This window comes from Hemitrygon akajei, chromosome 5, assembly GCF_048418815.1.
Source record: "Hemitrygon akajei chromosome 5, sHemAka1.3, whole genome shotgun sequence".
NCBI classification, from domain to species: Eukaryota; Metazoa; Chordata; class Chondrichthyes; order Myliobatiformes; family Dasyatidae; genus Hemitrygon; species Hemitrygon akajei.
The window spans coordinates 72,071,764-72,099,358 of record NC_133128.1 but is presented as its reverse complement, the minus strand read 5'-3'; the positions used below and the strand labels follow the sequence as shown (position 1 = coordinate 72,099,358).

Here is a 27,595-nt window from a genome sequence, read left to right as displayed (position 1 = left end):
GACAGCTGTGTAGGTATAGGGTTCATATTCTGGAGATAAGAACAACCAGAAGACAACAGAAAAGAGCCAGGAGAAATGCAGCCATGGTTGCCATCACTACCACCACTACCACATATACATGTCCCACCTGCAATAGAACTTGTGGGTCCAGGATAGGACTGTATAGTCATCAAAGATCTCACCGTTAAAGGGGTGGACATCGTCATCGGATTCCGATGGACAACCGAAGAAGAAGGGTAGTATCCAATGCCATCCAGTCAAATTCTATTCCAAATAAAATAACTTGATTTGTTTTTCTCTCATCTCTATTATTAACATGTATAATAAGGTTTGATGGTGCCAATTGATTTTCTGATTGGGCATTGCACAAAAAATGTGCCGTATTTAACAAACGACAGGACCAGTTGGAAACCTTGTCCAAACTCTGCGGAGCTGGTTATTGTGGAAATGTAAAGGTCAGTATTTCTACGTGGGTCATGTAATAAAAATTGCACTAATCCTTTATTAAGTTAGTAATTCCATAAGTTGTGAAAAATATGCCCCTGTCCTTAAAGTATTAATCGGTTTGAGCAATTTGACAGTTCATTTCCCTTGGCCACGCTTCATGGTAAAATTGACTTAAAACCTTAAATAAGGAAATTGGTTCTAATACATGGTATTTGTTTTAATAGATCATTCAACATCTGGACAAAGTTGACAGAGCAATGATTAAAGCAGATGTTAATATTTCATATGTTGTAAAGCTGATCCCTTCATCCAAATTAACTCATGGTACTGTCTTCCTCTTCTAGCTTCCTTTGACAGCTCTCCTTCCAGGCTCAGTCAGCCAAGCAAGGAAATTATAAATTATGAAGCCACTGCAGCAATTAATTGAACTTTGAAATAGTGATGTGTTCTGACTACTTTTATATGATTGTTACAGTATTATAATGATTTTCTCTCAGATATAAAGGAGGCAGAAACTGCTGTACTGCCACACAAATCCTCTTGAATATTATATGTTAGCCTGAAAGTGTAACCCTGAGCTGAGCACTTCCCCTCTTACTTTGCTACCAGATTCCCAGTTACTCTGTTTAATGAAACTTCACTGGAAGCTTGAGAAACAGCTCCTCGCCTTTCAATCAAGTAGCTCGGGACTGGCATCTTGCCCCCCACCATTTCAGTCCTGAAGTAGGGTCTCGGCCCGAAACATTGACAGTTTGCTCATTTCTGTAGACGGTGCCTAACCTGCTGAGTTCCTTCAGCATTCTGTGGGTGTAGCTCAGGACTCCCCGTTTGTTTAAACGTTCTTCAGGGGTCCTGTCCGTCATAGTGCTGCATCACCTCCACTCGCTCCTCATTTCTACAATTACCAGCTCATTGTGCCTGCATCAGTGTCATCTTTGTTATTTAATCATTCCTTCCATCAGAGCCCTTCTCTTTTGTCCCTATTTCACCCCCCCCCCCACACCCCTTTCCCTGCTTATGGTGTTTCTGTCCTTGCTGACCGGTTCCAGCATTTTCTGCTGGTGGCTTATATTTCCTGTGACTACTGCACTTTGGTATTGTATGAAAACAATGGACTGTACCAGTGAAATACATTACTTTAGATGATCTTTTTTTAGTATAGTATGACTAAAATTGCATGCACCTCAAAGTGGGGAAAAAGATAGTAAGTAATGTCTAACTCATTCCTTGTCACAATGCTCTTGACAGCTGACTGAGTACTTTAGTGGAAGAAGGGCTTTGTGTTATTTATACAGACTAGTTCAGCTGGTTTTAGCAGAAGGCAGGAGGGTTACACACTGTCTAAATGGGCAGCTAGACTTTGCACACATTTATTTTGGATGTGTGAGCTAGGGGATTCCATTGTATCAATGTAGAATATTACAGCAAAGAGAAAAATTATGAAGCAACTTCACTGTGATTGGGTCACACTTTGCATGGGTCATATTGCTCTGTAGAATGGCGATGAATTTCGGTCAGTATCCAAATTCGAAAAGGCTTAAGAAGTCCAAAGTTGGGAAGGATTCCCCACAGTCTTTTTCCATGTTTTGGTAAGGTCACAAAAAAATGCCTGAATACGGGTTGATGCTGCTCCCATTGTTTTTATTGGAGTTGCTGTGTAGTGAAGATCATGGTCACTGTTCAGGATGGTGGGTTATATTGGTAACTCAGTTTGAGGTGTTTGATTTAGCAGCATTTACCCAGCTTAGCAATTACCTTGCCGACGTTTCATCACCAGTCAAGGTGACATCCTCAGTGCGCAATTAGTGTTTCTTTCTGGGAGTGCTCATATTTTTATAACACCACCCCCCCCCCCTCGCTATTCACTTGCCTCAGTCCTGATTGGCTACCCCTTCAGTTGACCTTTGAGTTCTATTGGCTCATATTTCTTTGAGCCTTAGGGGTATGTAGATGACGTTTATTTCGACATGTTCACTGTGATTCTTGATTGTGATTCAAGATCTACACTGCAATTTGGGAAGCAACTCTTTTTCACTAGGTGGAGGCAATGGAGAAGGACCCTTGTGATGAGTTTTTCTGTGGCAGGCAGTAAGTAGAGCGATGTGCAGCCTTTCAGTCAGCATCATTCTGGTCAATACCCTTAATTCTTTCCATCTGAGGCCTTCTAGACTTGAAGGGAAGACAAATTTTGAGTATTAATCTTCAGTAATGAAAACTATCTCCTGGGAATATGGTTCAAGAACCAATTGCTTTACTCTTGGGCAAAGATAATGGGAGAAATAAAGAACTGCTAAAGTCCCTGTAGAACATGTTGGCGAGACAGTGATACTCTGCACAGATCTTGTCAAGTCAAATGTATCTTTTTGCAGTAATTGGAAAATTTGACATTAAGACAAGTATCTATCCAGAGGCACTGATTTGCTTCCAATTTGACGTCCAGTGCCGGCCTACACATTTATAGCCATGCCAAATACCCTTTTGGAAAGGCACTAGATTCTCTCACACACTGGACATAGGCGGCATATGCTGATTATTATGACAGTAAATGTGAAATGGTGAATTGCACCTGATTCTGTGTTCAACAAGTGCAAATAAATGAGATGTTTGATATCAGGAAGGACATACCCACATCTTTACCATTTAAAGGAGTCATATATTACTTGGAGATTTGGTATTTCTTATGACGGAGTAGGAGGCTCTTTAGCCCATGAAGTCTGGCCTGGCTCTCAGTGCATCTCCAACTTCGACCAATTTTCCCGTCGCCTACACAGGGATTTTTTCGCAGTAAACAATTAACCTACCAACCAGCACGTCTTTGGGATGTCCTAACAGGAGGACTCCACATAATCTTAGAGGGAAAATGAAAAGTCTGCACAAAAAACATTGGAGGCTGGGATCCATTTTGAACTGTGCAGCCACCACACTAATTGCAGTGCCACTGTGCTGCTCCCTATGGACGTCACTGGACGGGCACTGTGTTCTTCATCCAGAGCGAGCATCACAAAGTTGCAAGGTTGCCTGCCGTACACTGAAAGGATGCAGCTTAATCCTCGTCTCAATTTCTCCTCCGGATTGTAGGCCTCGTGAATTTAGCCTCTTCTGCGCACTATGTATCTGGATCTGTAACAATAACGTTTCAATCATTGTAGACCAGCAACATGAACAATTAAATATGCAAAGTAAACTGTGGCACAGCTCAGATGTTGATCTGATATGTAGAAGCTCTCTGGTAAATACAAGACTCACTGACAGTAGCATTGTAGTACTGAAATGTTCCATTTGTGTTCAATATGTCAAGAAACAGCTGAAAAAGTGTTACAGGAAAACTGATGAGGTCTGTGGGTCTGGAGCGGAATGCTCATGATGAGAGCCAAATATAGTATGTATCAATAAATAGGTTGATAGTGTGTACGTGGTGCATAACAACATTATTATTGACACTTCCATCACTTTCCTGACGGCTGAGTGAAGAACATCTCCCATCAAGTAGCTGATAATTCAGAATAGATATTGCATGTGGAAAAGGGCAGCACTGGAGGAGCACTGAATCTCTCAAGGTTACAGAGTCTGCAGGGGAGCTACAGAGCAAGAAAGCTGTGAGACCATGAATGCATTTGTATATTAAACAATTTTAAAATCAAGTAGTGCCATCCTGGAAATGATGTGGATCAGTAAGCTCAAGGTTGATGGGAGAAAATTAGCTAAAGCCGAATCCTAATGCATTCGCAAATCCGTGTGATGACTTCCTTATCATTGAAAATGCTTCACATTATGATTGCCCATGCACTGACGAAGATAAAAGGCACAGGTCAACCAGGAAGATGCCGAAATGATCAAACAAGAAGATATAAGAGTTATGAGGCATCTATTCTGCCGCTTATTTGTCATCGTTAAGACACCAAGTCATGACAAGGGCAACTAGTAATATGCAGCAATCATAGCTAAGAGGAAAAAATCAGCTTTATTTGTCACATGGACATTGAAACATACAGCGAAATGCGTTGTTTGTGTTAACGGGCGACACAGTCTGAATGTGTGCTGGGGGCAGCCCACAAATGTTGCCACGCTTCCAGAGCCAATATAGCCTGCAAAGCATCAAACATAAAAAGAATATGTAAAATTGATGATATGCTTCTGAAGATTGTATGCAAATAGCCCACTTCAATTTGAGACAGTCTGAGCCTGTCAATAATCATTCAAGTCTAACCTGAGTTAAGGTATCCAAACATGAATTACTGCTTCAGTGCACTGACATCTTTCCAGTTTCTGATTGTGGTAGAGGTGAAACGAACATATTAGCCATACTAATCTCTCTGCTAGTTGCTAATATTTACTGAAAAAGGAAGTTGATATTGTTGAGTACAGAATGTTGTAAAGTAGCTGCTGCTAATTGACAGTAGGAGAATTTGCAGTCTTCTTCACCTTGAGGTTTAACTTCTTTATTCATGTGGGTCCTTTGGTGCAAAAGTTGGCCACAGATTCCAGAGAGAATGATGTTCCCAAAGGCATGATGTTGGCAAGTGAGTGTTCTGAATTTCATATGGAAGGATTATGATATTAATTATATAATAATATTATTAACAAGATGATAATAACTAATCGAAATGTCAGTGAAATATCTCAGCACAGAGGGTATTAAATGTTAAGTACAGCTGACCTTGAATTATTTTTTAACTTGAGCTTGCCATAGTGACTTGCAAATGGTGGTGTATTGTTTAGGCAATGAAGCAGATCAGTAGAATCTATAAATCATGGAAATAAATGTCAAAGAAATGTTTTGGTGGCATTTGGAATTGAGACAAATACTTAGAGTTTTCCAGTTTAGGATGTAACTTTCAGATAAACATGACGTTTCCCCCCCCCCCCCCTTCAGTGCAGCTCTAATAAGCATCAGATGATTGAAAGATACTCATGTTGAGTTGTTGCTGGTTTGGAAAAATGTTTCAAATGCTAGATTAAAATTCAAATACTAATTAAAATTAAAATTAAAATTCTCTAGCTTGTGCAGGAACTGGCACTAAATAACATTAAGAATTATAGACTAGTATCAGCAAAGATGCCATATTATTTCTATATCCATACCATCTCTCCATGTATACCATCCCCATATCTATACCATCTCTTCCTTGTCCTACCTCTCTAGCTCTGCATGATTATTTTCTTCCAAGTGCTGATCCAACTCCTTTTTAAAAAGCACAAATGAATCATCCTTCAAAATTGTGTAAGTGATGCATTTGTAATACTAACTACCTGTGAATAATTTTCTTCATATTATCTTTGGTTCCTTTCCGAAGTGGGTGAGTTTCTTTATTGTGGTTTTTAACCCTTATCCAATGAGAAGAATTTCAGTCTGTCTAGTCAATCTAGACCTCTCTAAAATAATCACACAGCTACTGCACCTAATCTCTTTTATCTCCTTTGGGGAGAGCAATTCCAAGTTATTCAGCCTTTCCCTCTAACATCGGTGCCTTATCCAAATAAACTTTCTATTAAATATTTTCTATATTTGCTCCAAAGATTCCCAATACTTCCAAGAACACAGCGATCAGTATTAGATGCAGTTCCCCATCTGCAGCTGAGTCATTTTTTTATGAAGGTATGTTATAACTTGTTTGCCTTAGGATGATGCAGCCAAGGATCCCATGTGTCATTTTTCAGATCACTTTATTGATGTCAGCTTTATCAAATGCACTGCTACATTCAAAGATTTGTTAACAAGAACACTCTAGTTGTTTTGTTTCTGCATCCCTTTAGTTTGTTTCCCACTCCTCCTACCACTTCACACTTTTCTACATGAAATTTCATCAGCCAAATGTTTATCCATTCCACCATGTCCTCTTGAAATCAATTGCTATCTTCCTCTGGCAATTTAGATATCACAGTGTAACACTGTTCCAAACAATGTTTTGTACCTACTTACAAAAAAATTAGTGACACCCTGAATGCAGTATCTTAGAAGGTTTGATAAGTCTTAGACATCTTCTAACCAGAAAGCACATCAAATTCTAGACTTTACATCAGCAAGCAGGAAAAATAGGAGCTCCTGTCCCTAGAAAATGACATGAACTCAGAGCAGTACCATGAGATATACTCGTAAACAGGAATAAGTGAAAGGTGATACATTATGTGTTTCCACTTGTTGATGTAGTTTTATAAAATGGATGATTGGCTAAGTTTGATATCTGAGATTATAGTAATTTTTCCATTGTTTTTCTTGGCACCAGCATTTTATAGCAATAAGACTAACTTTGTCTCCTTCTTTAACAAAGGTTTTTGTTTAATCATTGCTTATAATAACCTTGCTCAGACTCAAGAATTTTATTCTCCATTTTTTTTTTGTCAACAGCCAATCATTCCAAAAAGTCCAACTGGGAGTGTTGCCACACCAACTGGTACTCTCAGTACCCCTACAAAGCGAGACAGTTCTGCGCTGCAGGACCTTTACATTCCTCCTCCTCCGTCAGAGCCATATACTCCCAGGTAAGCATTTGATACCATTGTATGATTTATTTATAGAAGTAAAGAAGAACAATAAATTCCCTTGTTTTGAAATGCTGATAGAGTATATGATGCATTGATGACTCATTCAGTGCAGTTCATTTCTATATATAGCTAACACCTTCACACAGCATGTTCCTGTTCAATTTGGAACTGATTTTCTATAACCTTTGAATGCCTCTCTCACATCAAAAAGTTACACAGTTTGCTGTCATCCAATATAATTTATCAGCTAGATCTTCACTTAAAGAATAGGAAAATTCCATGAATTAGATTGTGAGAAGTGGAATCAATGAGTGGAATATCCATTTATAATTTTAAAAGTCGAAGTGCACATGACACTTCTCTTGCTGTATATCACAGTAAAGCACCCAGACTGAAAGTCTTACAAAGTTAGGCAGCAGTTAATTTTATTCATAAATTACCAAGTTCCAGTCATGAAAATGTACAGCTTCTTTTTAATTTGAACATGATGCATTTTGCGCGAAGAATATAAAGAGCAAAGCTGAAATTCTAATTGTAACGCAAATGGAACAATTTACAGATAGAAGACAAAATGATAGACTCGGTGATAAAACTGAAGAACTGCATTCACTGTTTCATCTTAGTGAGATTTTGTAGATCATCCAATGTCTGCATCAGGTGGTATCAGACATCAGTCGCAAATATCTCTGTGGCACTGAAGTTCCAGTACTTTGTAACTGAATGCCAAATACAACTCACCTCACATTTGGAGTCAACTCCTCTACAGCTGAATCGCAAATTCACTGTGTAAGCAATTGTTTTCTTTTCTCTTGGGTATTTGGTCAGCTGAGAATTATTGGCTGTTCATAGCACATTGCAGGAAAATGAACAAGGCTAACTTTCTATCCATCGCACAATGCCCTACATTTCTTAATACAGGTTGAGTACCCCTTATCCAAAATTCCAAAACCTGAAAACCTCCGAAATCCAAACATCTTTCTAGCGCTGACCAGACGTCACAAATGGAAACTTCCACAAGGTGCTGGGAAGGTTCCCAGGCAATGTGCGGGTCATTGCGCACCACAGACTGTTCTGAGAAGTGATCTCACATCTTTAATGACCAGAAATCAATGAAAAATGGATAAACATTGCATAAAGTGAAAAAATCCGAGTGAACATACACTGCTTAACAGTATTGCTGATCTTGAAACACATAAAAACTGAGAGTTTGTAATTGTGAACATTCAGCAGGCTGGTTGCAAAAATTTAAGAAAAGGCACAGCATTGTATTTTTAAAGATTTTTAAAATTTTAAAGATGAAGCGTCTGCTAATCACAAAGCAACAGAGAAATTCATTGATTACACTGCGAATTTCGAAGATCATCACTGAGATGATCATATAAGATGTTAAGATGATATACACGAAGATCATATAACACCAGAACATGTTTACAATGTACTGTAACCTTTTAATTAAAACCCGGCATTGTAGATGGAGACAGAAAACCTGCTATTGTCTGTTGTTGTTCAACAGCTGATTCAGGCATTCCCCTGAAGCTGCTGTGCTGTTTTTGTTACCCTGCACACATTATATTTTCATTATATTAATGGCATGTAATATTTTTTCTGTTAAGTTCATGTGTGTGATGAACAAATGTAGAACAAAAAACTGCTTAATGGTAGCACATAAATTCAGAGTCAGAAATGACAATGATCTCAAGCTATCTCATTATACGTTACAAAATCCTAAAAAAATCCAAAATCTGAAACACTTCTTGCAACAAGCATTTTGGATAAGAGGTACTAAACCTGTATCAAGATGTCTTTTCATGATCTGTGAAAATCCTGAGTTGTTCAAGTTAGGTTAGGGATCTTTAGTGACCCTATCTTCAAATGCTGATTTCCTAGTCTCTGAAATTCCTTTCCTAAAATCTTTCACCATTCACTGCCTTCCTTTGAAAGTGTTTGATAAGATCTACTGTAATTCTTTTTGTTGTCTATCCAAATAATTCCATTTTTTAAATGTTTGGGGCCAACATTTTTGGCACAGCGCATATGAAATGCATCAATTAACTTTTATGTTAAAGATGTTACATAGAAAATATTTTTTGCAGTTAAACTACAAAATAGAACAAACCTTAATAATAGGATAAGGTTTTAAAATGCCTTGAAGCTTTATCCAAAATAAACACTAACAGCAGTACACAACTGAGAGTTGTAGATTTGTTACAGTAATTAAATCAAAAATTATGCATGAATTATTAATTTTCTTCCATATACAGTGGTACCAGAAAAAAAACAGTTGATAATCTTGGCTTAAAACATATCTTGACAAATGTCCTTTTGGTAGTTATGACTAAATTTATAATTTGAATAAAAAATGCAGAATTACCAATTGATTGTGAAAATCTAGTTAGAAGCCTGTTGTTTTTGTAAAAATATACAGAGTTGAAATTCAAATTCTCTACTTGGTATTATGTCTTGTGTCTCATGGTAACTCCTGAAGCCATTTCATCATAGAACTGTTTGGCTTAGTTACGTCAAAGAGCTGCCAGTGTTGCTTTTGTATTCTGTTGTACTACAAATACCAAATACAGGTTAAGATTTATAAACTAGATTAACCATTTCATAATGTGTTTTATTGCACATCCTCTTGGCAGTCTGTTTCTTGAAGGTATATTCTTTGATATGTCTCACCACAGAAGGAATTTTGACTACCTAAGATAGCAGCATGTTAATGTTCTTGTGCAATGTTTCGCAAATGTGCTGAAAATATCTCAGAGCTCCCTTCCCCCTATTTTTAAGTCAGTATTCAGTGTTGTTGCAAACTCTTCCATGTGTCTGTGAAGTTCATCAAAGTCAGGTTCAAGCTTACTAATGTTCTTTAGCAAATGCTGACAGCATTTCAGCATTGTTTTCTTTAGTAGTGACCTTTGCCCTGTTGTCATGTTGCAATGCTTATCTTAAGCTAGAAATTGGATTCATCCTTTATTCTGTTGCCCTATATTTATAACATTTATTTATAACCTTGTGAAAAACTGTGCAACTGAAATGCATTAGAGGATACGCATTAAGATGGAACTCATAGCTGCTGCGAAGGTCGCATTCAGCTTTATACGGACACTTGTGCTTCTAGGCTCATTAATGAGAGAAGAGCATTAGTACTCAAAGACAGACTCCTTGTGGATGCAGACAACATCTGAATGCGTATAGTGACTACCATCCGAGAAAGGCTGATTCTAGCAGTGTAATATTGAAGAGACAGTACCCAGGATGAATGCCCTGTGTGTTTGAGTGGGCAGGAGATCTGCTGGATCTAATATGGGAAGAGCTGGAATACTTCATCCAGAACAACACGCCAAAGTTCCTAAGGCAGCACCTTCCAGACCCACGACCATTACCATCTAGAAGGACAAGAACAGCAGATACCTGGGAACACCACCACTTCAAAGTCCCTCTCTGAGTCACTCACCATCCTGACTTGGAAACATATCGCCGTTCCTTCATTGTTGCTGGGCCAAAATCAGGGAATTCCCTCCCTAACAGCACTGTGAGTGTACCTACACCTCAGGGACTGCAGCTCGACGCCACCTTCTCAAGGGCAACTAGGGATGGACAATAAATGCTGGCTTAGCAGGAGATGCCCACATCCTGCAGATGAATTTTAAAAAAGCCATTCTGAACTATGGAGCAAGTTGGAAGAAATGTCATGACCTTACTAGACATGTCTCTAGATCAACAAGAAACAAACTGTAAACAACTCTTCCTCTATCCACTCAAATAGAGGCCAAGCTTCCAAAAAGTTGATGATGAAAACCTCAGTCAATGCCCTTCATTGCTTCCCCTTGGTCAAAGACAGTGAGGAAAAGGAGGGCTACTCTGAATGAGAAGGGGGGTTCCTTGATTACAGCACACATTCTGAGTGGAGAAACCCATCCTACAGCTAATTGACTGATGGGGCACCTATCCCCAAGCAACATACAGGCCAAGGAATAAGTGAAATTAGAGGGATTGATGATAAACCAGGCTAAAGTTGGGCACCAGGTGTAGGGAATCTAGTGTAGGAACTTGCCAGATGAAAGACTGAGGATTGTGCTATGACAAGGCTGATGCAAAGCACAATAGCTTGTGAGCTGTCTGGCCTGCCTCGTAGTGGCTGCAGGAACACAGAGGACATCATCTCCAAGTTCTTATCAGAGATTATGTGAAGCCATGGCATTACAAACTCCACTCTAGTGGTCTTGTTTGCTTCTTGCCCAGGGTCTGGTAGGAATCCCGTCACATAGCACTGACTGGGCCAGATGAGTTACACATAAAGACACACAAATTTTTTCAGCTTCCTCACAACCTTGTCCTGATTAGGCGCCAAATCTCACAGCCACTTGGGAGCACCGAACGTTCTAAAGGATGATGTCCTCGCTGAGCGGCAAGATGCCATTTGCAGGCAGAATACAGCTCACACTGTAACCCATCAGCATCTCCATGGTTCTACAGCATTAAGTGGAAGTTGCTCTCCGCTCCCTGTCACCATTTTGCTTCCCATACACGAGCTGTTGTGCATGAGCAGAGATGGGTGATCCTCTAGCACACAGGAACTGCTGTCCACTCTGTTGGAGCAGTGTTGTACTCCTGCATTCAGACATCAATCCAACATGATCAGAGCACTGCTCCAATTGTACTGAGTCATTTATTTTAATTTTATTTTACTGAGCTACAGCGTGGAATAGGCCTTTCTGCCCAGCGATCCCCTCATTCAATCACTGGACAATTTACAATGACCAATTGACCTACCAACCGGTATAGTTTTGGACTGTGGGTGGAAACTGGAGAACCCAGAGGAAACCCACACAGTCATGGGGAGAACGTACAAACTCCTTACAGTGGTGGGAGTTGAACCTAGGTCACCTGTACTGTAGAGCATTGTGCTAACCACTATGCTACTGTGCCACCCCATTTCCAAGGGTAGAAATAAAGATAGTAGGGTTTGGACAGCTTAGGTCTATCCTCTGATCAACTCCAGACCTGGAGTTGATCAGACAGTGGAGCAGTCTCAGTCCCATTGAAATATTTTGTATTCAGTCTCTCCAGAGGTGGTCTTGTTTGTGGGGTCAGGGATCAATTACCTCCTTCATGAGGAACCCTAATCAGCTCCCACATTAGCAGATTACTTGCCCGAGTCCCACAGCCACGCAGGCAGGGTACTCCTTCAATGGCCCAGCATAAACGAAGCCAGCTGAACCAGAACAGAGCTTCTCTGGTGCCTGGACACAAACTGAGACAGAGCACCCAGACCACAGGCACAGAAAGGATGCTGTGACGTTGTGTGACCATGTTAAAAGCCTCCATAAAAGTGTGAATCAGTATTAAATCAGTGTAAATCAGTATTAAATTTCAGCTATGTATTTGAATTTTTCTTTTATCTTGTGTTGCAATAACTGGGTCTGAACACACTAGCTCCAGTCAGATGTGGTGGTAGCTGCTGGTTTTCCTGCAGATGCTGCCAAGCCTGATCCAGGAAGTTTGCTAATGGGAAGCTACCACTGAATGAGTCTGTCAACAGCTAGAATCACAGATTGGAACGAAGGAGAAGAAGGCCATTCAACCTGTCGTATCCATACTAGCTCTGTGTAAGAGCAATCCAGCTAGTTCTACTCCACTGCCATCTTCATTTAGCACTACAAGTTCTTTCCATTCAGATACTTGTTCAGCTCCCCTTTGGAAACTATTATTGAATACATCTCCACTACTGCTCCAGCAATGCATTCCAGACCCTATTGCTCCGCATGTAAAAATAAATCCTCTCCTCCTTTCATATTTAGTTCATTTGCCAATCACCCTCACTCCATGTCTCCTGCTCTTTGCTAGTTTACACTGCCTCCCCAGTCATTAGCTTCTCATGTCACATGTCACCTCTCTGCCCTTTCCACCAGGTAGTTTCTCATGGAAGTCCGTTAATATCCTTCCCAGAGATCACTAGCCTCATCATTTCAATGCTGAATAATGCTCCACTGTTAATGTTGGCACAGAATAGTCCGAGCAACCTGCTCTCCCTATGTCAGCAAAGTGTTTCTTTAAAAACAAGCAACAGAAGCCCCAAGGTAGTCCGTTTGCTCCTGGTGGTAGTCCCTCATCGGTCATCAGTTGCACCTTTGAACTCCTGTTTGTAGCAGGAGTTGATGAGCAGTGACCTCATGTTTGATAGCACGAAAACATCAGCACAAAGACTTGCCTGGCCCACTTTTGCAAGGGGCGTGATTTTGTGGGTGAAGTCAACCGTTGCTCATAAAAAGTATGGAAATCAATCCAATTTCTAGGCTCTTCTGTCCTGCTGTCTGTGAATATCATTTGGTGTCTTGGTCTTGGTTATTGTACTGCTTTTCATCATTTCTATAAGCAACTTTCATGCTTTTTCTGCCTGTTTGGGAGGAAAGGTATAATGAAACACCATTGACGTGGTAATGGCTGAAGTGAAGTTGAGGTGATAGCAAGTGGAAATCACTGCTTGGGCCTTTAAGAGCAAACTGAGCTAAAGTCACCAAGTGGCGGATTATCTCAGCCTTCCTTTTGTACCAATTACGTTTATGTTTGCAGTTACTTCCTTAAACCTTAATTTCACAAAAGAATTTGCAAAATAACTTGTGGGTATATATTTTTAAATGTTCCAGCTGTTGTCTGGGCTGTACTTGTGGGTGCTTTATGCATGTGACTTTTTTTGCAGAAGGCTGGGAAGTTCCAGTATCTCTAGAATTAACAGGTAAGTCCTTGTGAGATGTGTCTGTTCAATCATTGTGATCCAGTTAATCACAGAGCCAAAAATGTAATGTGTTTACAAGATTTTTTTTAAAAAAAGTAAATGCACATGACACCCCAGTTCTTTGAGCCCACAACCAAGTTGTGTTTCTTGGCCGTGTATAACCAGAGGATACGGATGTTTCTTTGTTTGTTTGTTTATTTATTTATTTACATACAGCACAGAATAGACCCTTCCGCCCCTTCGAACCACGATGCCCAGCAATCCCCTGATTAAATCTAACCTTATCACAGGATAATTTACAATGACCAATTAACCTACCAACCAATAGGTCTTTGGACTGTGGGTGGAAACCCACACGGTCACGGGGAGAACATACAAACTCCCTACAGGCAGCGACGGGAATTGAACCCCAGTCTCCTGCAAACCGTTGTGCTAACCACTACACTACCATGCCACCCCATTTGAATTGTTCATGAGCACTTATGGCTGGCTTGTGAATATAAGGTAGAACATAAACTCAATTTTAATGACAGATATGTCACATTTGACACATGGTCAAAATTGTTTGAGGTGAGAGTTTAAAATAAAACTGTTTTTATATGAAAAACAGAGCAAGCTGACACTTTATAAGATTGAGTTGCAAAGTATCCTCACACTAATGAACTTTGATTATGAACAAATTTAAAACTTTCTTTGTAATCCCTCTCTGTTTTAGTGATCGCAATAACAAACTTTAATACAAAGCAAAATGTTTTCATGCCAAATGCTGACATTTCAATTTATTTCCAAACCTGAAACATCACATTGCCGTAATTAATTTTCAGCTGGACAATGTCCCTGGATTGTTTGAACTTTTTCCTTGTTTCTGGATTGTATTCTACTTCAACACTTTGAACAGCAGAAACCAGGCTGTTGCCCTAAAGAATTCTGCTTTCAACTAATTACAGCTTACCTTACGACATCGGACATGTCTTTCTATGAATAAAACCTCTTTTAATGTAGTACATTCTTTTTCTGTGACCAATGCACGTTTCATCTATTTCAGTGTCTATTCTGATGCATACAGCTGAAAATAAATATACTCACATAAGCGGCAGCTTGGCTCTGTCTGGAGTACTTAAGCCTTTTAGCCAGAAGGTTATACGTTCAAATATTAGTCCAGGATCTGAGTTCATAACCTATGCAGGTATATCTCTAAAAATTGTACATATTGTTCAAGAACAGTTTTAAGAAACAAAGATGGGTCATATCACCCTGTAGGCCTTTGGGTCTGTGTTTCTCTGTTCCATGCTAATTTCCATTTTACATAATCTAATAATTCTCACCTTGAGAATGCTGAGTGATTGAGTACCTATCATTCGGGTTAAAGATTCCCAATGGTTTACAGTTCTCTGAGTAAAGTAATTTCTCTTAATCTCAGTTCTTAATGGTTAATCCCTTATTCTCTGTCTAACTCTGGATCCTCTAGCCCAAGAAACTGGCCTTTCAGCATTCACTAGAATAATAGAATTTCATTCTTCTGGTGAATATAGGCAATTCATTCTGAATCTTTTCTTGCTGGATAACCCCAAAAATGAATTTAGTGAAGGTATGTCGTACCTATTTTCTTTCTTACAGATAAAACCCAAACCTTGTGATGAGTGTGGATTTGCTCAATCGTTGAGAAGTTGCTGCAAACCTCATCATGATTTATACTGTAAACACCCCCCTCCCCACACAGTTTGCACTACTCAGCAAGTTGAAGTCTTTTTTAAAGAGGTTTCATCGGCATAAAGCCTCACTCAGCCATTAATACAAAAAACATTAATTGATCTTGCATCTCCTTTTGTTCTTCTGCTTCTGAGCATTATTGAAAATAATCAGCACAGTTAAAGTGAGATGCTTCATAAAATAAGTCATTCCAGAGTTGTCATGGCCCTTAAAATAGATTCAGGAATGCTGCTGCCACTGTTGCTAAGGAACGTAGCTTTTGTAATGATCCGCATAGTACTTGATCACCTCACTTGATAGCTATTCTTATAATTTCTCCTACACTTCACAGACAAATATTTATCTATTTCTTCATTAAACATGCATATTTCCTGCTTTTGCAAGGCTTTTTGTGTACGCATTCAAAAATCTGACCAGTGTGAACGTTTTCCAAAATCTAATTTCACCTGATAGATTTGAAATGTGTGGCTGCTATAATATTCTTAGTTTAAGTGCAGTTTTAAATAGTGTATATTCATCACTTTATCACTCTCCTTCAGCTTTTAGCATATTTGAATTACATGGTTCATCTGTTTTTGAATTTCTGCTTGAAGTTGGAAAGTACGTGACACATTAAGGCAAGCCACAAGCCTTGTCTTCATAAACACCCCTGCACTTGAATTTAATATGCCTATTAGTTGTAAAAAAGGATGCCCAGTAGTTTCCAGTGGACAGACACAACAAGGCCATGACAATAAGTGGTTACCAATTCTGAACTTTGGGCAAACTCACGTAGATCATAAAATATTCTGTTGGAGAATGGGTTGTAGCATTGATGTTTTCTGAAGCATGTTTCAGCTAGCAGTACTAATGGAAGACGTGGCTGTAAAAAAGTCCATTTCCCAAACTTTAATTCACTGCTACATAGGATCGCTGAAGGAAAATAAATGAGCAGAAAACAAATTCAGTTTTGTGTTTCTACTTCTTGTACCGATGAATTAGATCCAGAGCTGTTTCAGATATGGCAGCAAGGTGCCACAGCAGTTGATGTTACTGCCTAACAAAGATTCAATACTGACCTTTGGTTCCATCAGTGTGAAGTCTGCATGTTCTCCTCTTGACAGTGTGGGCTCTATCAGCTAGGTGCTCTGTTTTCCTCCCAACGACATGATGGAAAGTTAATTAACTAATGCATTTGCCACTCAGTGTAAACACATGTCAAAAGTATCAAGGGAAGTTAGTGGCCATGTGAGAGAGAACAGGTTGCAAAGGACAGAGGAAAAGAGGAATGGGACTGCTGAGGTAAATGGTCTTCTTCTGTGCCAAATCAGAGATTAAGTGGGTATTTGAATGCCGCAAGGACAATTAAGAGGCTTTTTTCTTTGTTTCTTCCCTTAAAGATTTAAGTACACAGGTCTCAGAGACTTAAACGATTTTAAAAATAATTCTTCACAGGTTCCCCTGAAATTCTCTCTACTTGAAATCGTGTCCATCCTTTAGTGGTGTTGATAAGTTTAACCTTAACAATGCCACAGACCTAGAGACAGAAAATAGGAACCCAGCAAGTGGACATTTAAACAACTCTTAAGATTTTTGCATCATTCTTGAATTAATATGATGGTAAATAAAATAAACTTGTAACATGAAGGAAATAACCAGTTTATCTTTTTAACCTCACTTTATAATGGCCTTCCCAATAACAAATCATCATAGTTTATGCTCCTGTAAACTAATCCCTCAGGCAATATTACTGTGACTTTACTGGGAAATACCTATTGGCCTAGGCTCCAATCTCATAAGCATTAGTTTATCTTCATTTTGGATGAATTTGAACAGAGAACTCTGAGGACAGTTCTGTCTTAAATAACAGAAGGAAATATTTGACACAAGTATGCTGAAATAGCCATTCGATAAAATTGGTCACGGTAACTTCTCAATTTGCAATCCTTTAATATGTGTGTTTTTTTTTCACTCTGCTGATCGTGGTGTTCAATAATATTTCTGGGATATAATAATCCTCCACTCCATGCACCAGACATTAACATTCAGTATTTTCACTTCAGCCAAATTGAGATTAAAAGCCTCACAAACATTTATGTTCTTCCTTCTGTCTAGGGATTCAAATTGTAAATATTAGTTTGTTGAATAGCAGTGATTACCTTGCTTCAACTTCTGTGTGGAGATAAATCTCACACTGGATAGAACAAGTCATCAAGGAGAGGACATCCTCTAATGCAGCAAAATAAGTTGGCATTGTGTCATAGAAAATTCTTATGTAGCAAATCTATATATCGTACTCCAAATGAAGTGCTAATTGAATTATCTTTATTACTTATGAAAAGAAACACTGTTTACAAAAAATCACTTTTCTCTATTGAAAAGAAATTACCAAGCATTGAGCACAGGAGTTGGGATGTTAAGTCGAAGTTGAAGACCTAATTTTGATTATTGTGTCCAGTTCTGGTCATGTACCTGCAGAAAAGATAGCAATAAGTTTGAAAGAGTGCAGAGAAAATTTTTAAAGATGTTGCCAGGGCTTGAGGACTTCATTGTAGGGAAAGTTTGAATAAGTTATGTCCTATAACACACAGTGTTCTCAACAAAAGAAAAAATTCTCCCCCATTCAGTTTAGATTATGGACAAACATTAATCATCTGAATGTAGGTTACATTCAGCAGGATGTCTTTCATTGGAACCCAGTTATACCAAGAATATTTTGAAATGGCAGATTCCACATTTTTATCTTTGCTGTTAAATACTCCATGGTTTCTAACATTATTCAAATAAGATTGAACTTTGTTGGACTTATTTCCTGAAAATAATCAGTATGTCTATCCATTCCATTTCCAGAGTGCTATCATTTGATTGCAGAAAACAAAGCTAGTTCTCCAAGCACTTCCTTACAAACTCTCACAGTCTTGAAACAATGCCATAAGTACCAAGTAACTCCCTGTTTCAGTGCTACTCATCCAGGATCAATCTGGGTGCCTTAGTTTCTCTGGGATCAGGAGATGAAAAAAACAAACGTTTTTGCTTTAGTGAGTGAAATGTTTAAATGGTTGAATAGCCTGCCAGTGCTGATTGCCTCGCCTACCTACAAAGAAGAAACAGTTGAACAAGGCAAAGGAGGATGCAGCTATTCTTAGCAGCACAGGAGCAATCCTGTGGTGACAGAATATTTAGGCTCAGAGGTGGATTATAAGGCTTTGTACGAGAGCCACCAATGCACTCTTGGGCACAGAATCCCTGCCGGAGCTGCAGCAACACTATCGGCTTCTGATACGCCTGCACAGCTCTCTCTCAGAAGAGAGAAAATTGAAAGGAACAATGTTTTCCTTCAAAACAACTAAATCATGTTGTATTGGTTTGAGATGTACTGCTGCTGCTGATTTATTCTCACAACACTGCTTTAACAGTGATATCAATGGCTGATAGTTAGTACACTGTGCTGCTCTGAAAATGGTATTGTGAGATGACACTGAAACCCTATACAACTTCAATCATACTTAAACATAACATTGCTTTTTCTAACAGTGTAGAAACAATTACAACTCGACCACAGATTATAATTTATTTCCCACCGAGATTAATTTACTTGGACGGTATTTTATAGAAAGCAGTTATATCAACTGTGTGTTTTTTTTAATGGTGCCACTGTAGATTTGCTTGCACAGTATAAATGATGCTGTACCTTTTATGCATTTTTAAAAATATAAGTGTCTTTTTCAAAATGACTGCATTTTGCATGCACTTTAATTATAGTTATTCTGATGACTTTTTCTGATTCAATTTCTTCACCACCATTTCTATCACCCCACAGCCTGACTATCCCCACCAAAAAGAAAGTCTCAGAGTTCTAGATTTCTAAACCCAAATCAACTTCTGTACTTCACTAATCTTAACTTTCATCATAATCATTCCAACATGTCCAAATGTTCTTTTTCACCTGACAATGCTGGACACAAATTAGTTACTGAGTTGTGGATTGTGTGGTTGGTAGCTTTTCCCCCTGACACTTGATTGACAAAGTAGACAGTTTTACATTGGAAGATTCTGGTCTAAAGATACTTATTGACATCTTGAGTGAAGATGTTGTCACTTTTATTTTTGACCTCTGCAGAATTCAAGGAAGCACAAAAAATACATTGCCACAAAGTCCAGTTGATCTTATAAGAAGCTGATTATCTCAGCTGCTTGGTGCTTTATCCATCCTTACTGATTGATCGTGAAGTTAATACATTTGGTTAGTTAGCAATTTGTACCCTTCGACATGATAAATAAAAAGTCCATACTAGATAGAATTTAACGAAAGTCGCAGTTCCTCCTCCCTTTATTTCTCTCTTTTCAGTGATCTTTATCCTTGCACAGTAGTACTGGTCCCTCGAGTTTCATATCTGCAGCCCAGTGATAAATGTTGTTGGGTGAGAATGTGAAATGAGCCACATCACTCACGTTAAATGAAAACGTGGAGTTTCTTTCTCAGGTTGGTGGCAGAAATTGAAATACTGTCATGAGAAACGGTATTGAAAATCCTTGTCCAAATATGGTAGAATTGATTGTGATCTTCCAAGTTTCAAGCCTCATTTCTTAAAAGCAGAATTTTCCCATCAATTATGCTTATTGGTTTAAAGTAGATTACAACACCGGGTGGTATCTTCCCTGGCAGTGGGGAAGCACAGCAATTTCTTCCCAGCAGTTTCAAATCCTATCATTTCTGGTATCCATGGTACCGAGTGGTTTAAGATTTACTGTAAAACTGTGATGAACGTAGCTCAAAGAAAATGCAGGTAGCATTTCCACAGAACAGAATGGCTGTAAAAGGGCACTTATCATAACATGAGCAAATCAAGTCACTGATATTCTTATTACTAAGATAATGACCATCCACTTCTTAGAACTTACCAAATGCCTCCGGTGACATAAATAGGTTTGACATGTCAATGTACTCGGTCTTTTTCCTAAGACGGCCAAGGTTAAAATGCTTAGCAAAAGAAGTATTGTTTGATCCCATATAGAGTTCTTGTTCACTACTGCAAGTGATAAAATAGCTTCCACTGACCACAATTTCCTCATCAATGGCAGGTTTGTAAATAAACAATTGCAAGTGGAAATGCAGCAAAAATATTGTTTGAACCTGAAAACTCAAGGGTATTGGCACCACATGTCATTTTATAGACATTCTTCATTGTGTGTCATTGGTTTGACTTCTGTTTGCATAACCAGAAATATTTTTTAAAGCCATTAAACTCTTCTTTTTTCCAAATAAAAGGGATGAAAAAGGCAACCTTCCCATTGAGGAGCCCAGCAGGCACGTTTTAGGCAAACCAGTGCACAAGGGATCAGAGTCTCCCAATTCTTTCCTGGATCAAGAATATCGGAAACGTTTCACCATGATTGAGGGAGATGCAATGATTCTCAGCTATGATTACGACACAACCAGATCAAGCGTTCCAGGCAGAAGAGAAAATACTCTGACTTATGGTAATTTACCTCCTATTTATTCTTTTTGTTTTCAGTGTGCTTTGTTCTTGAAAACAAAAACATAGGATCCTATAGCCGCTCTAGTGGTCACTCTGCTAGATTCACCTGTACACCTGCCCATTAATGGAAATATCTGATCAGCCAATCATGTGGCAGCAGCTCAATGCATTAAAGCATGCAAGCATGGTTGTTGTTCAGGCCAAACATCAGAATGGGGAATAAATGTGATCTAAGTGATTTTAACTGTGGAATGATTATAGATGCCAGACACAGTGGTTTGAGTATCTCAGAAACTGCTTATCTCCTGAGAATTTCATGCAAAATAGTCTCTGAACTTTTTACAGAAAATAGTGCAAACAGCAAAGATCATCCAAGTGAGTGGCAATTCTGTGGGTAAAAATGCCTTGTTAATGAGAGCGGTCAGAGGAGAATGGGCAGACTGATTCAAGGTGATGGTAACTGAAGTAACCACATATTAAAACAGTGGTGTACAGAAAAGCATCTCTGAATACATGACACATCAAACCTTGAAATGGATGGGCTGCAGCAGCAGAAGATTACACCAGGTTCCACTTCTGTACCTAATAAAATTGCCACTGCGTGTATATCCAGGTGATTTTTCTCAGATGCTCTCAATTAAATTCAGGAAGCAGAGATCACATTTCAGTTTACAAACATATTCCAGTCTCCTCAGCGATTGAAATGCCAGAGCCAGTCCATAAGCTCATCTTCTTTCATGATGAAATTTTCCACATTTCATCTTCTTCACTGACTGATTCAAAGCCACATGTGACCAGATCTTCCCAGACCCAGCCCAACTCCCAGAATGCGCGCTACACATTCTCACTTAGCTAGGCCAGATGCAGAGGACCGATCTCGTTGGCTCACCCTACCCCTTGGTCAGGCAGGCGAAGAGCCTGATTCACTTCTTTATCTCCACAGATTCTATTTCCTCTGTGTCAGTTCACCATTAAAATGCTGAGCTGTTCAGCAGAGCTCCTCTGTGTCCATTTGCACTAATCCTACATTAGTTGCTTTTGTTAATTCTCTCCAAGTCCCCCTCAGATTCTGTCACTCCCCTACATACTAGAGTCACGGGAGGAAACTCATGCCAGCATAGGAAAAATCTGTAAACTCCACAGAAACGGCACATATCTTGCAATTTTCAGAAGTTTTGGGCACAGAGAAACAGCGACACCATTCCGCCTATAATGGCAGCAAATAGCCTGAAGCTGCTAACATGTAGATGATAATTAAGAACATCAAACTATATTTTACAAATTAAAACCACAGGTAACATGATCAAGAGCTTTAGACTAATGTAAAATTAATTTTAGGAGACTTACTTTCCCCCTTGCGCATAGATTCCCATTGGGTCTGAACTCCGTGCTGGAAATCAGAGAGGTGTTGGCTAGTGTTTGGGGTCCACTGTTGGCCCTCATGTCGAGTCCATTACCACACGGTAAACTCCGGACTACATCTCATGTGCCTGCCGTATAGAGCTCACCACGTTCAAATGTCTGAGTGATAGTAATTACCCTGGGATCTGCCATTTGCAGCCAGCAAGTTAACATAGAACATAGAATAGTACAGCACAATACAGGCCCTTCGGCCCACAATGTTGTGCCGACCCTCAAACCCTGCCTCCCGTATAACCCCCCACCTTAAATTCCTCCATATACCTGTCTAGTAGTCTCTTAAACTTCAGGTATATGGAGGAATTTAAGGTGGGGGGTTATACGGGAGGCAGGGTTTGAGGGTCGGCACAACATTGTGGGCCGAAGGGCCTGTGATGTGCTGTACTATTCTATGTTCTATGTTAACTTGCTGGCTGCAAATGGCAGATCCCAGGGTAATTACTATCACTCAGACATTTGAACGTGGTGAGCTCTATACGGCAGGCACATGAGATGTAGTCCGGAGTTTACCGTGTGGTAATGGACTCGACATGAGGGCCAACAGTGGACCCCAGACACTGGCCAACACCTCTCTGATTTCCAGCACGGAGTTCAGACCCAATGGGAATCTATGCGCAAGGGTGAAAGTAAGTCTCCTAAAATTAATTTTACATTAGACTAAAGCTCTTGATCATGTTACCTGTTCCCACTGGTTAGTCACAAGCTCTCAAAAAAGGATTGAGTGATTTACAGGAGACACTACTATTCTTTATCACCAGCAGATCATCACAGCAGTTTTTTTTTTCATTCATAAAACTCAAGAGAGGGGAGCATCAGAATAGGAGGCCTTCCCATCTCTCTTATTTTGCTCTCTGCACTATGTTTCTTACAGCATTTCCAGTGTTTTGATTTCAGATTTCCAATATTTATAGTTGTTTCCTTTGGTGTTTTCAGCTAACAATTCCACTTCTCTCAATGAAGCCCCCTCCACATCAGCCCTTTATTCCTTTATACTGTCCCACTTCTTATACTGGCTTTGTGGATTGTTTCAGCGTCACAAGGTTGCATCACTGAAAGACCCTGACACAGGAGCACTGCTGACCTGATCAATATTTTAATAGTTAATAGACATGGAGGAAATACAATCCGTGGAAATAAAGAAAATGTTGTGCAAATGAGTGAATTTCAGCTTTGAGTTGGAATTCATTTACATGAATTAGCTTGTAATTTCATGGTTTACTTAAGGTGTCATTGAATGACGTGAATTAATCTGTAATTTCATGGTTTACTTACGATGTCTGTCCCAGTAACAAATGATTATGACCTGATAAGAATTTACTAATAGTCTCCTCACCCTATCCATCATGAACCTGAGAGATTCCAAAACCTAGCAACCTCTACTCAGTGGCGGCTTTATTAGCTACACCTCCTCTTTATTGTAAATATCCAATCAGCCAATCACATGGTAGCAATTCAATGCATGTGGACATGGTCAAGAGGCTCATTTGTTGCTCAGACACAACATCGGAATGGAGAAGAAAGGTGATCGAAGTGACTTTGACCATGGAATGATTGTTGCTCCCAGATGGATGGTTTAAGTATCTCAGAAACTGCTGCTCTGAGATTTTCATGCACAACAGTCTCTAGAGTTTACAGAGAATGATGCAAAAAATAAAGAAAGCATCCAGTGAGTAGCAGTTCTGTGGGGGAAAGCATCTTGTTAATGAGAAGTGACAGGAGAATAGCCGGACTAGTTCAAGTTGATAGGAAGGTGACAGTAACTCAAGTAACCACACTTTACAACAGTGGTATGCAAAAGAGCGCCTCTCAAAGCACAGTACATTGAACCTTGAAGTGGTTAGACAAAGATGGCAAACATACACAGGAAGTACCTAATAAAGTGACATCTGAGTGTATATACCATTTTGCACCAGGTTCCTTTTACCCTCCAGCTTATTAATGTACACTGCCTTCCATTTAAGCACTGCCTTATTTTTAAACCTATCTACTGCCGTGCTCCTCCAAGGTAGGGTCACTCTTCCAGGTCTGGATTCCTGACTCTCTTGTTCAATTTCTTTGCTCCACCATTGGTGGCCTTGGCTGTAATCACCATGTATCTATGTCTTGGTGTTCCCTCTACAACCCTCCCCATCTTTCTGTCCACACATATTGGTCATCCATCCTTATATCTCCTTTCGTGGCTCATAGCCAAGTTTTGTTTCTGTAAATCACCTTGAAATGTTTGACGATATAAAGAAATGGTAGAATGCATGTTGTTTTTGACTATAATAGCAGAAAATAACAATTACTGACCAAAATTTCAGTGCAGGTAAAGCTGATAATTTGATTGGTAGTAAATGGTTATTTCCCCTAAGATCTGTACAAGTTAAATAACAAATACTAATGTAAGCTACTATCACTACAATCTGAAGCCTGTAATTTCCCTTTAAGAAGTGTAATTTTGAACCATCTAAATGAACTAGCGATTTTACAGTCTTCTGAAGGCTTCAGCGAGCTTGACTTTCAGGAATGCAGGTACAACATCTTGAAGCAGACAAATTTCAAGCCAGGCTGAAAATTCTATGCTTTAGTCTAGCACAGTCTATGCAATTACCTCTCCCTTGCTTAATGTTAGATAACGTACAGTCACTGGAGAACAAGGCAGAGGACCGGAGGGGAAGATTGCTGTATGGACGGGAAATAAATTATTGCTGCATTCTCTGTTTTGCTGAGACACACACACACTCTGGACACCACGCTACAACCCGAGGGGTTCTCAATCCACCGGATAGACTGAACTGCAGGTCTCAGGAAGGCAAAACACAGATGTCAAACTAGCACTCAATGTATTGAGCACCGTGATGAACAAACAAGGAGCAGCCTAACCTGACACCAGGTCACCACTTCAGTCAGGTTTGCTTGAAGAAAACCATGGCCTAGTTACTTTCAGCACATCACTTGTAGCACCAAGGGACCCAACGCACTCGACCACTGCTACACCATCATCAAAATTGCCCACCATTCCATCCCTAGAGTGTATTTCAGGAAATTTGATGATCTGTCTGCATCTACCTGCATTAGGAATAGTCAGCATGGCTTTGTCAAGGGCAGGTTGTGCCTTACGGGCCTGATTGAATCTTTTGAGGATGTGACTAAACACATTGAAGGAAGAGCAGTAGATGCAGTGTATATGGATTTCAGCAAGGCATTTGATAAGGTACCTCTTGCAAGGCTTATTGAGAAAGTAAGGAGGCATGGGATCCAAGGGGACATTGCTTTGTTGATCCAGAACTGGCTTGTCCACAGAAGGCAAAGAGTGGTTGTAGATGGGTCATATTCTGCATGGAGGTCAGTGACCAGTGGTGTGCCTCAGGGATCTGTTCTGGGACCCCTGCTCTTTGTGATTTTTATAAATGACCTGGATGAGGAAGTGGAGGGATGGGTTAGTAAGTTTGCTGATGACACAAAGGTTGGGGGTGTTGTGGATAGTGTAGGGGGCTGTCAGAGGTTATGGCGTGACATCCATAGAATGCAAAACTGGGCTTAGAAGTGGCAGATAGAGCTCAACCAAGATAAGCGTGAGGTGGTTCAGTTTGGTAGGTCAAATATGATGGTAGAGTATAGTATTAATGGTTAGACACTTGCCAGTGTGGAGGATCAGAGGGATCTTGGGGTCTGAGTCCATAGGATGCTCAAAGCAGCTGCGCAGGTTGACTCTGTGTTTAAGAAGGCATACGGTGTATTGGCCTTCATCAATCGTGGAATTGAATTTAGGAGCCGAGAGGTAATGTTGCAGCTATATAGGACCCTGGTCAGACCCCACTTGGAGTACTGTGCTCAGTTCTGGTCGCCTCACTACAGGAAGGATGTGGAAACCATAGAAAAGGTGCAGAGGAGATTTACAAGGATGCTGCCTGGATTGGGGAGCATGCCTTATGAAAGCAGGTCGAGTGAACTCGGCCTTTTCTCCTTGGAGGGACGGAGGATGGGGGGTGACCTGATAGAGGTGTATAAGATGATGAGAAGCATTCATCGTGTGGATGGTCAGAGGCTTTTTCCCAGGGCTGAAATGGCTGCCACAAGAGGGCACAGGTTTAAGGTGCTGGGCAGTAGGTACAGAGGAGATGTTAGGGGTAAGTTTTTTACACAGAGAGTGGTGAGTGTGTGGAATGGGCTGCCGGCGACAGTGGTGGAGGTGGATACGATAGGGTCTTTTAAGAGACTTTTGGATAGGTACATGGAGCTTAGAAAAATAGAGGTAACCCTAGTAATTTCTATGGTAGGGACATGTTTGGCACAATTTTGTGGGCCGAAAGGCCTGTATTGTGCTGTAGGTTTTCTATGTTTCTATGCACGCAGGCAGAGGCAAAAGTACAAGGCATCAGAGGTAAGGACAACAAAGAGTTAGTCACAGGAGGCAGAGGAGTGGCCACAGGATTACATCAACTCAGTGGACTGGGCCATGTTAAAGGACTAATCAGATGACCCAATAAATGTGTCACAGTTGTTACACACTTTATAAAGACACTTGTGAATAAGTGTGTCCCCACAAAATCATTCAGTCTTCCCCAACCATAAGCCGTGGATGCACCAAGAGATCTGCAGACTGCTGGCATTCAGGTCTAGTGAATTGGGAAAGTACATCATGTCCAGCTCAGACCTCCATTAACCCATCATAATGCAACATGGCAATTCCAGACCAAACCCAAATCACAGAAGGATGCTTGACAGCTGTGGCAAGATTAGAATGCTATCACTTCCTACAAAGCAAAATCAAGCAACGTATATGACAACAAGGCAACCAGACCATTAAACCAGACTTGGAAGCCCTTCTGCAGGATTCCCTAAAGGTTAACTTGCAGATTGAGTCTGTGGTGAGGAAGGCAAATGCCATGTTAACATTCATTTCAAGAGGACTAGAATATAAAAGCAAGGATGTAATGCTGAGGCTTTATAAGCATTGGGTGAACTGCACCAGGAGTACTGTGAGCGGTTTTCTGCCCCTTATCTAAGGAAAGATGTGCTGGATTCAGAGAAGATCCAAAGAAGGTCCATGATAATGATTCTGAAATTAATAGTTTAGCATATGAGGATAATTTAATGGCTCTGAGCCTGTACTCACTGAAGTTCAGAAGAATGAGGAGGGATCTTATTGAAACCCTTTGAACCTTGAAAGACCTAGTTAGAGTGAATGTGGAAAGCATTTTTCCTATGGTGGGAGAGTCTAGGACCAGAAGGCTCAGCCTCAGAATAAAGGGATGTCCATTTAGAACAGAGATGAAGCAAATTTTCTTTAGCCAGAGCGTGGTGAATCTGTGGAATTGTGGAGGCCAAGTCATTGGGGATATTTAAAGCAGAGGTTGAT

The 27,595-nt window shown here is 40.0% G+C and overlaps 1 protein-coding gene across 9 annotated transcripts in view; it reads left to right on the top strand.

Moving 5' to 3' along the window:
* Window positions 1–27,595, top strand: part of cnksr2a (connector enhancer of kinase suppressor of Ras 2a) — a 560,907-nt gene that overhangs the window by 354,331 nt on the left and 178,981 nt on the right. For 5 of the 9 annotated variants that reach the window (XM_073045758.1, XM_073045756.1, XM_073045754.1 and 2 more), the window contains 3 exons: window positions 6,794–6,927; window positions 13,628–13,663; window positions 20,622–20,833. In XM_073045758.1, the coding sequence (XP_072901859.1) occupies window positions 6,794–6,927; window positions 13,628–13,663; window positions 20,622–20,833 (382 nt within the window). The remainder of the gene's footprint in view (window positions 1–6,793; window positions 6,928–13,627; window positions 13,664–20,621; window positions 20,834–27,595) is intronic. The other 4 variants (XM_073045761.1, XM_073045760.1, XM_073045757.1 and 1 more) reach the window with 1 other exon arrangement.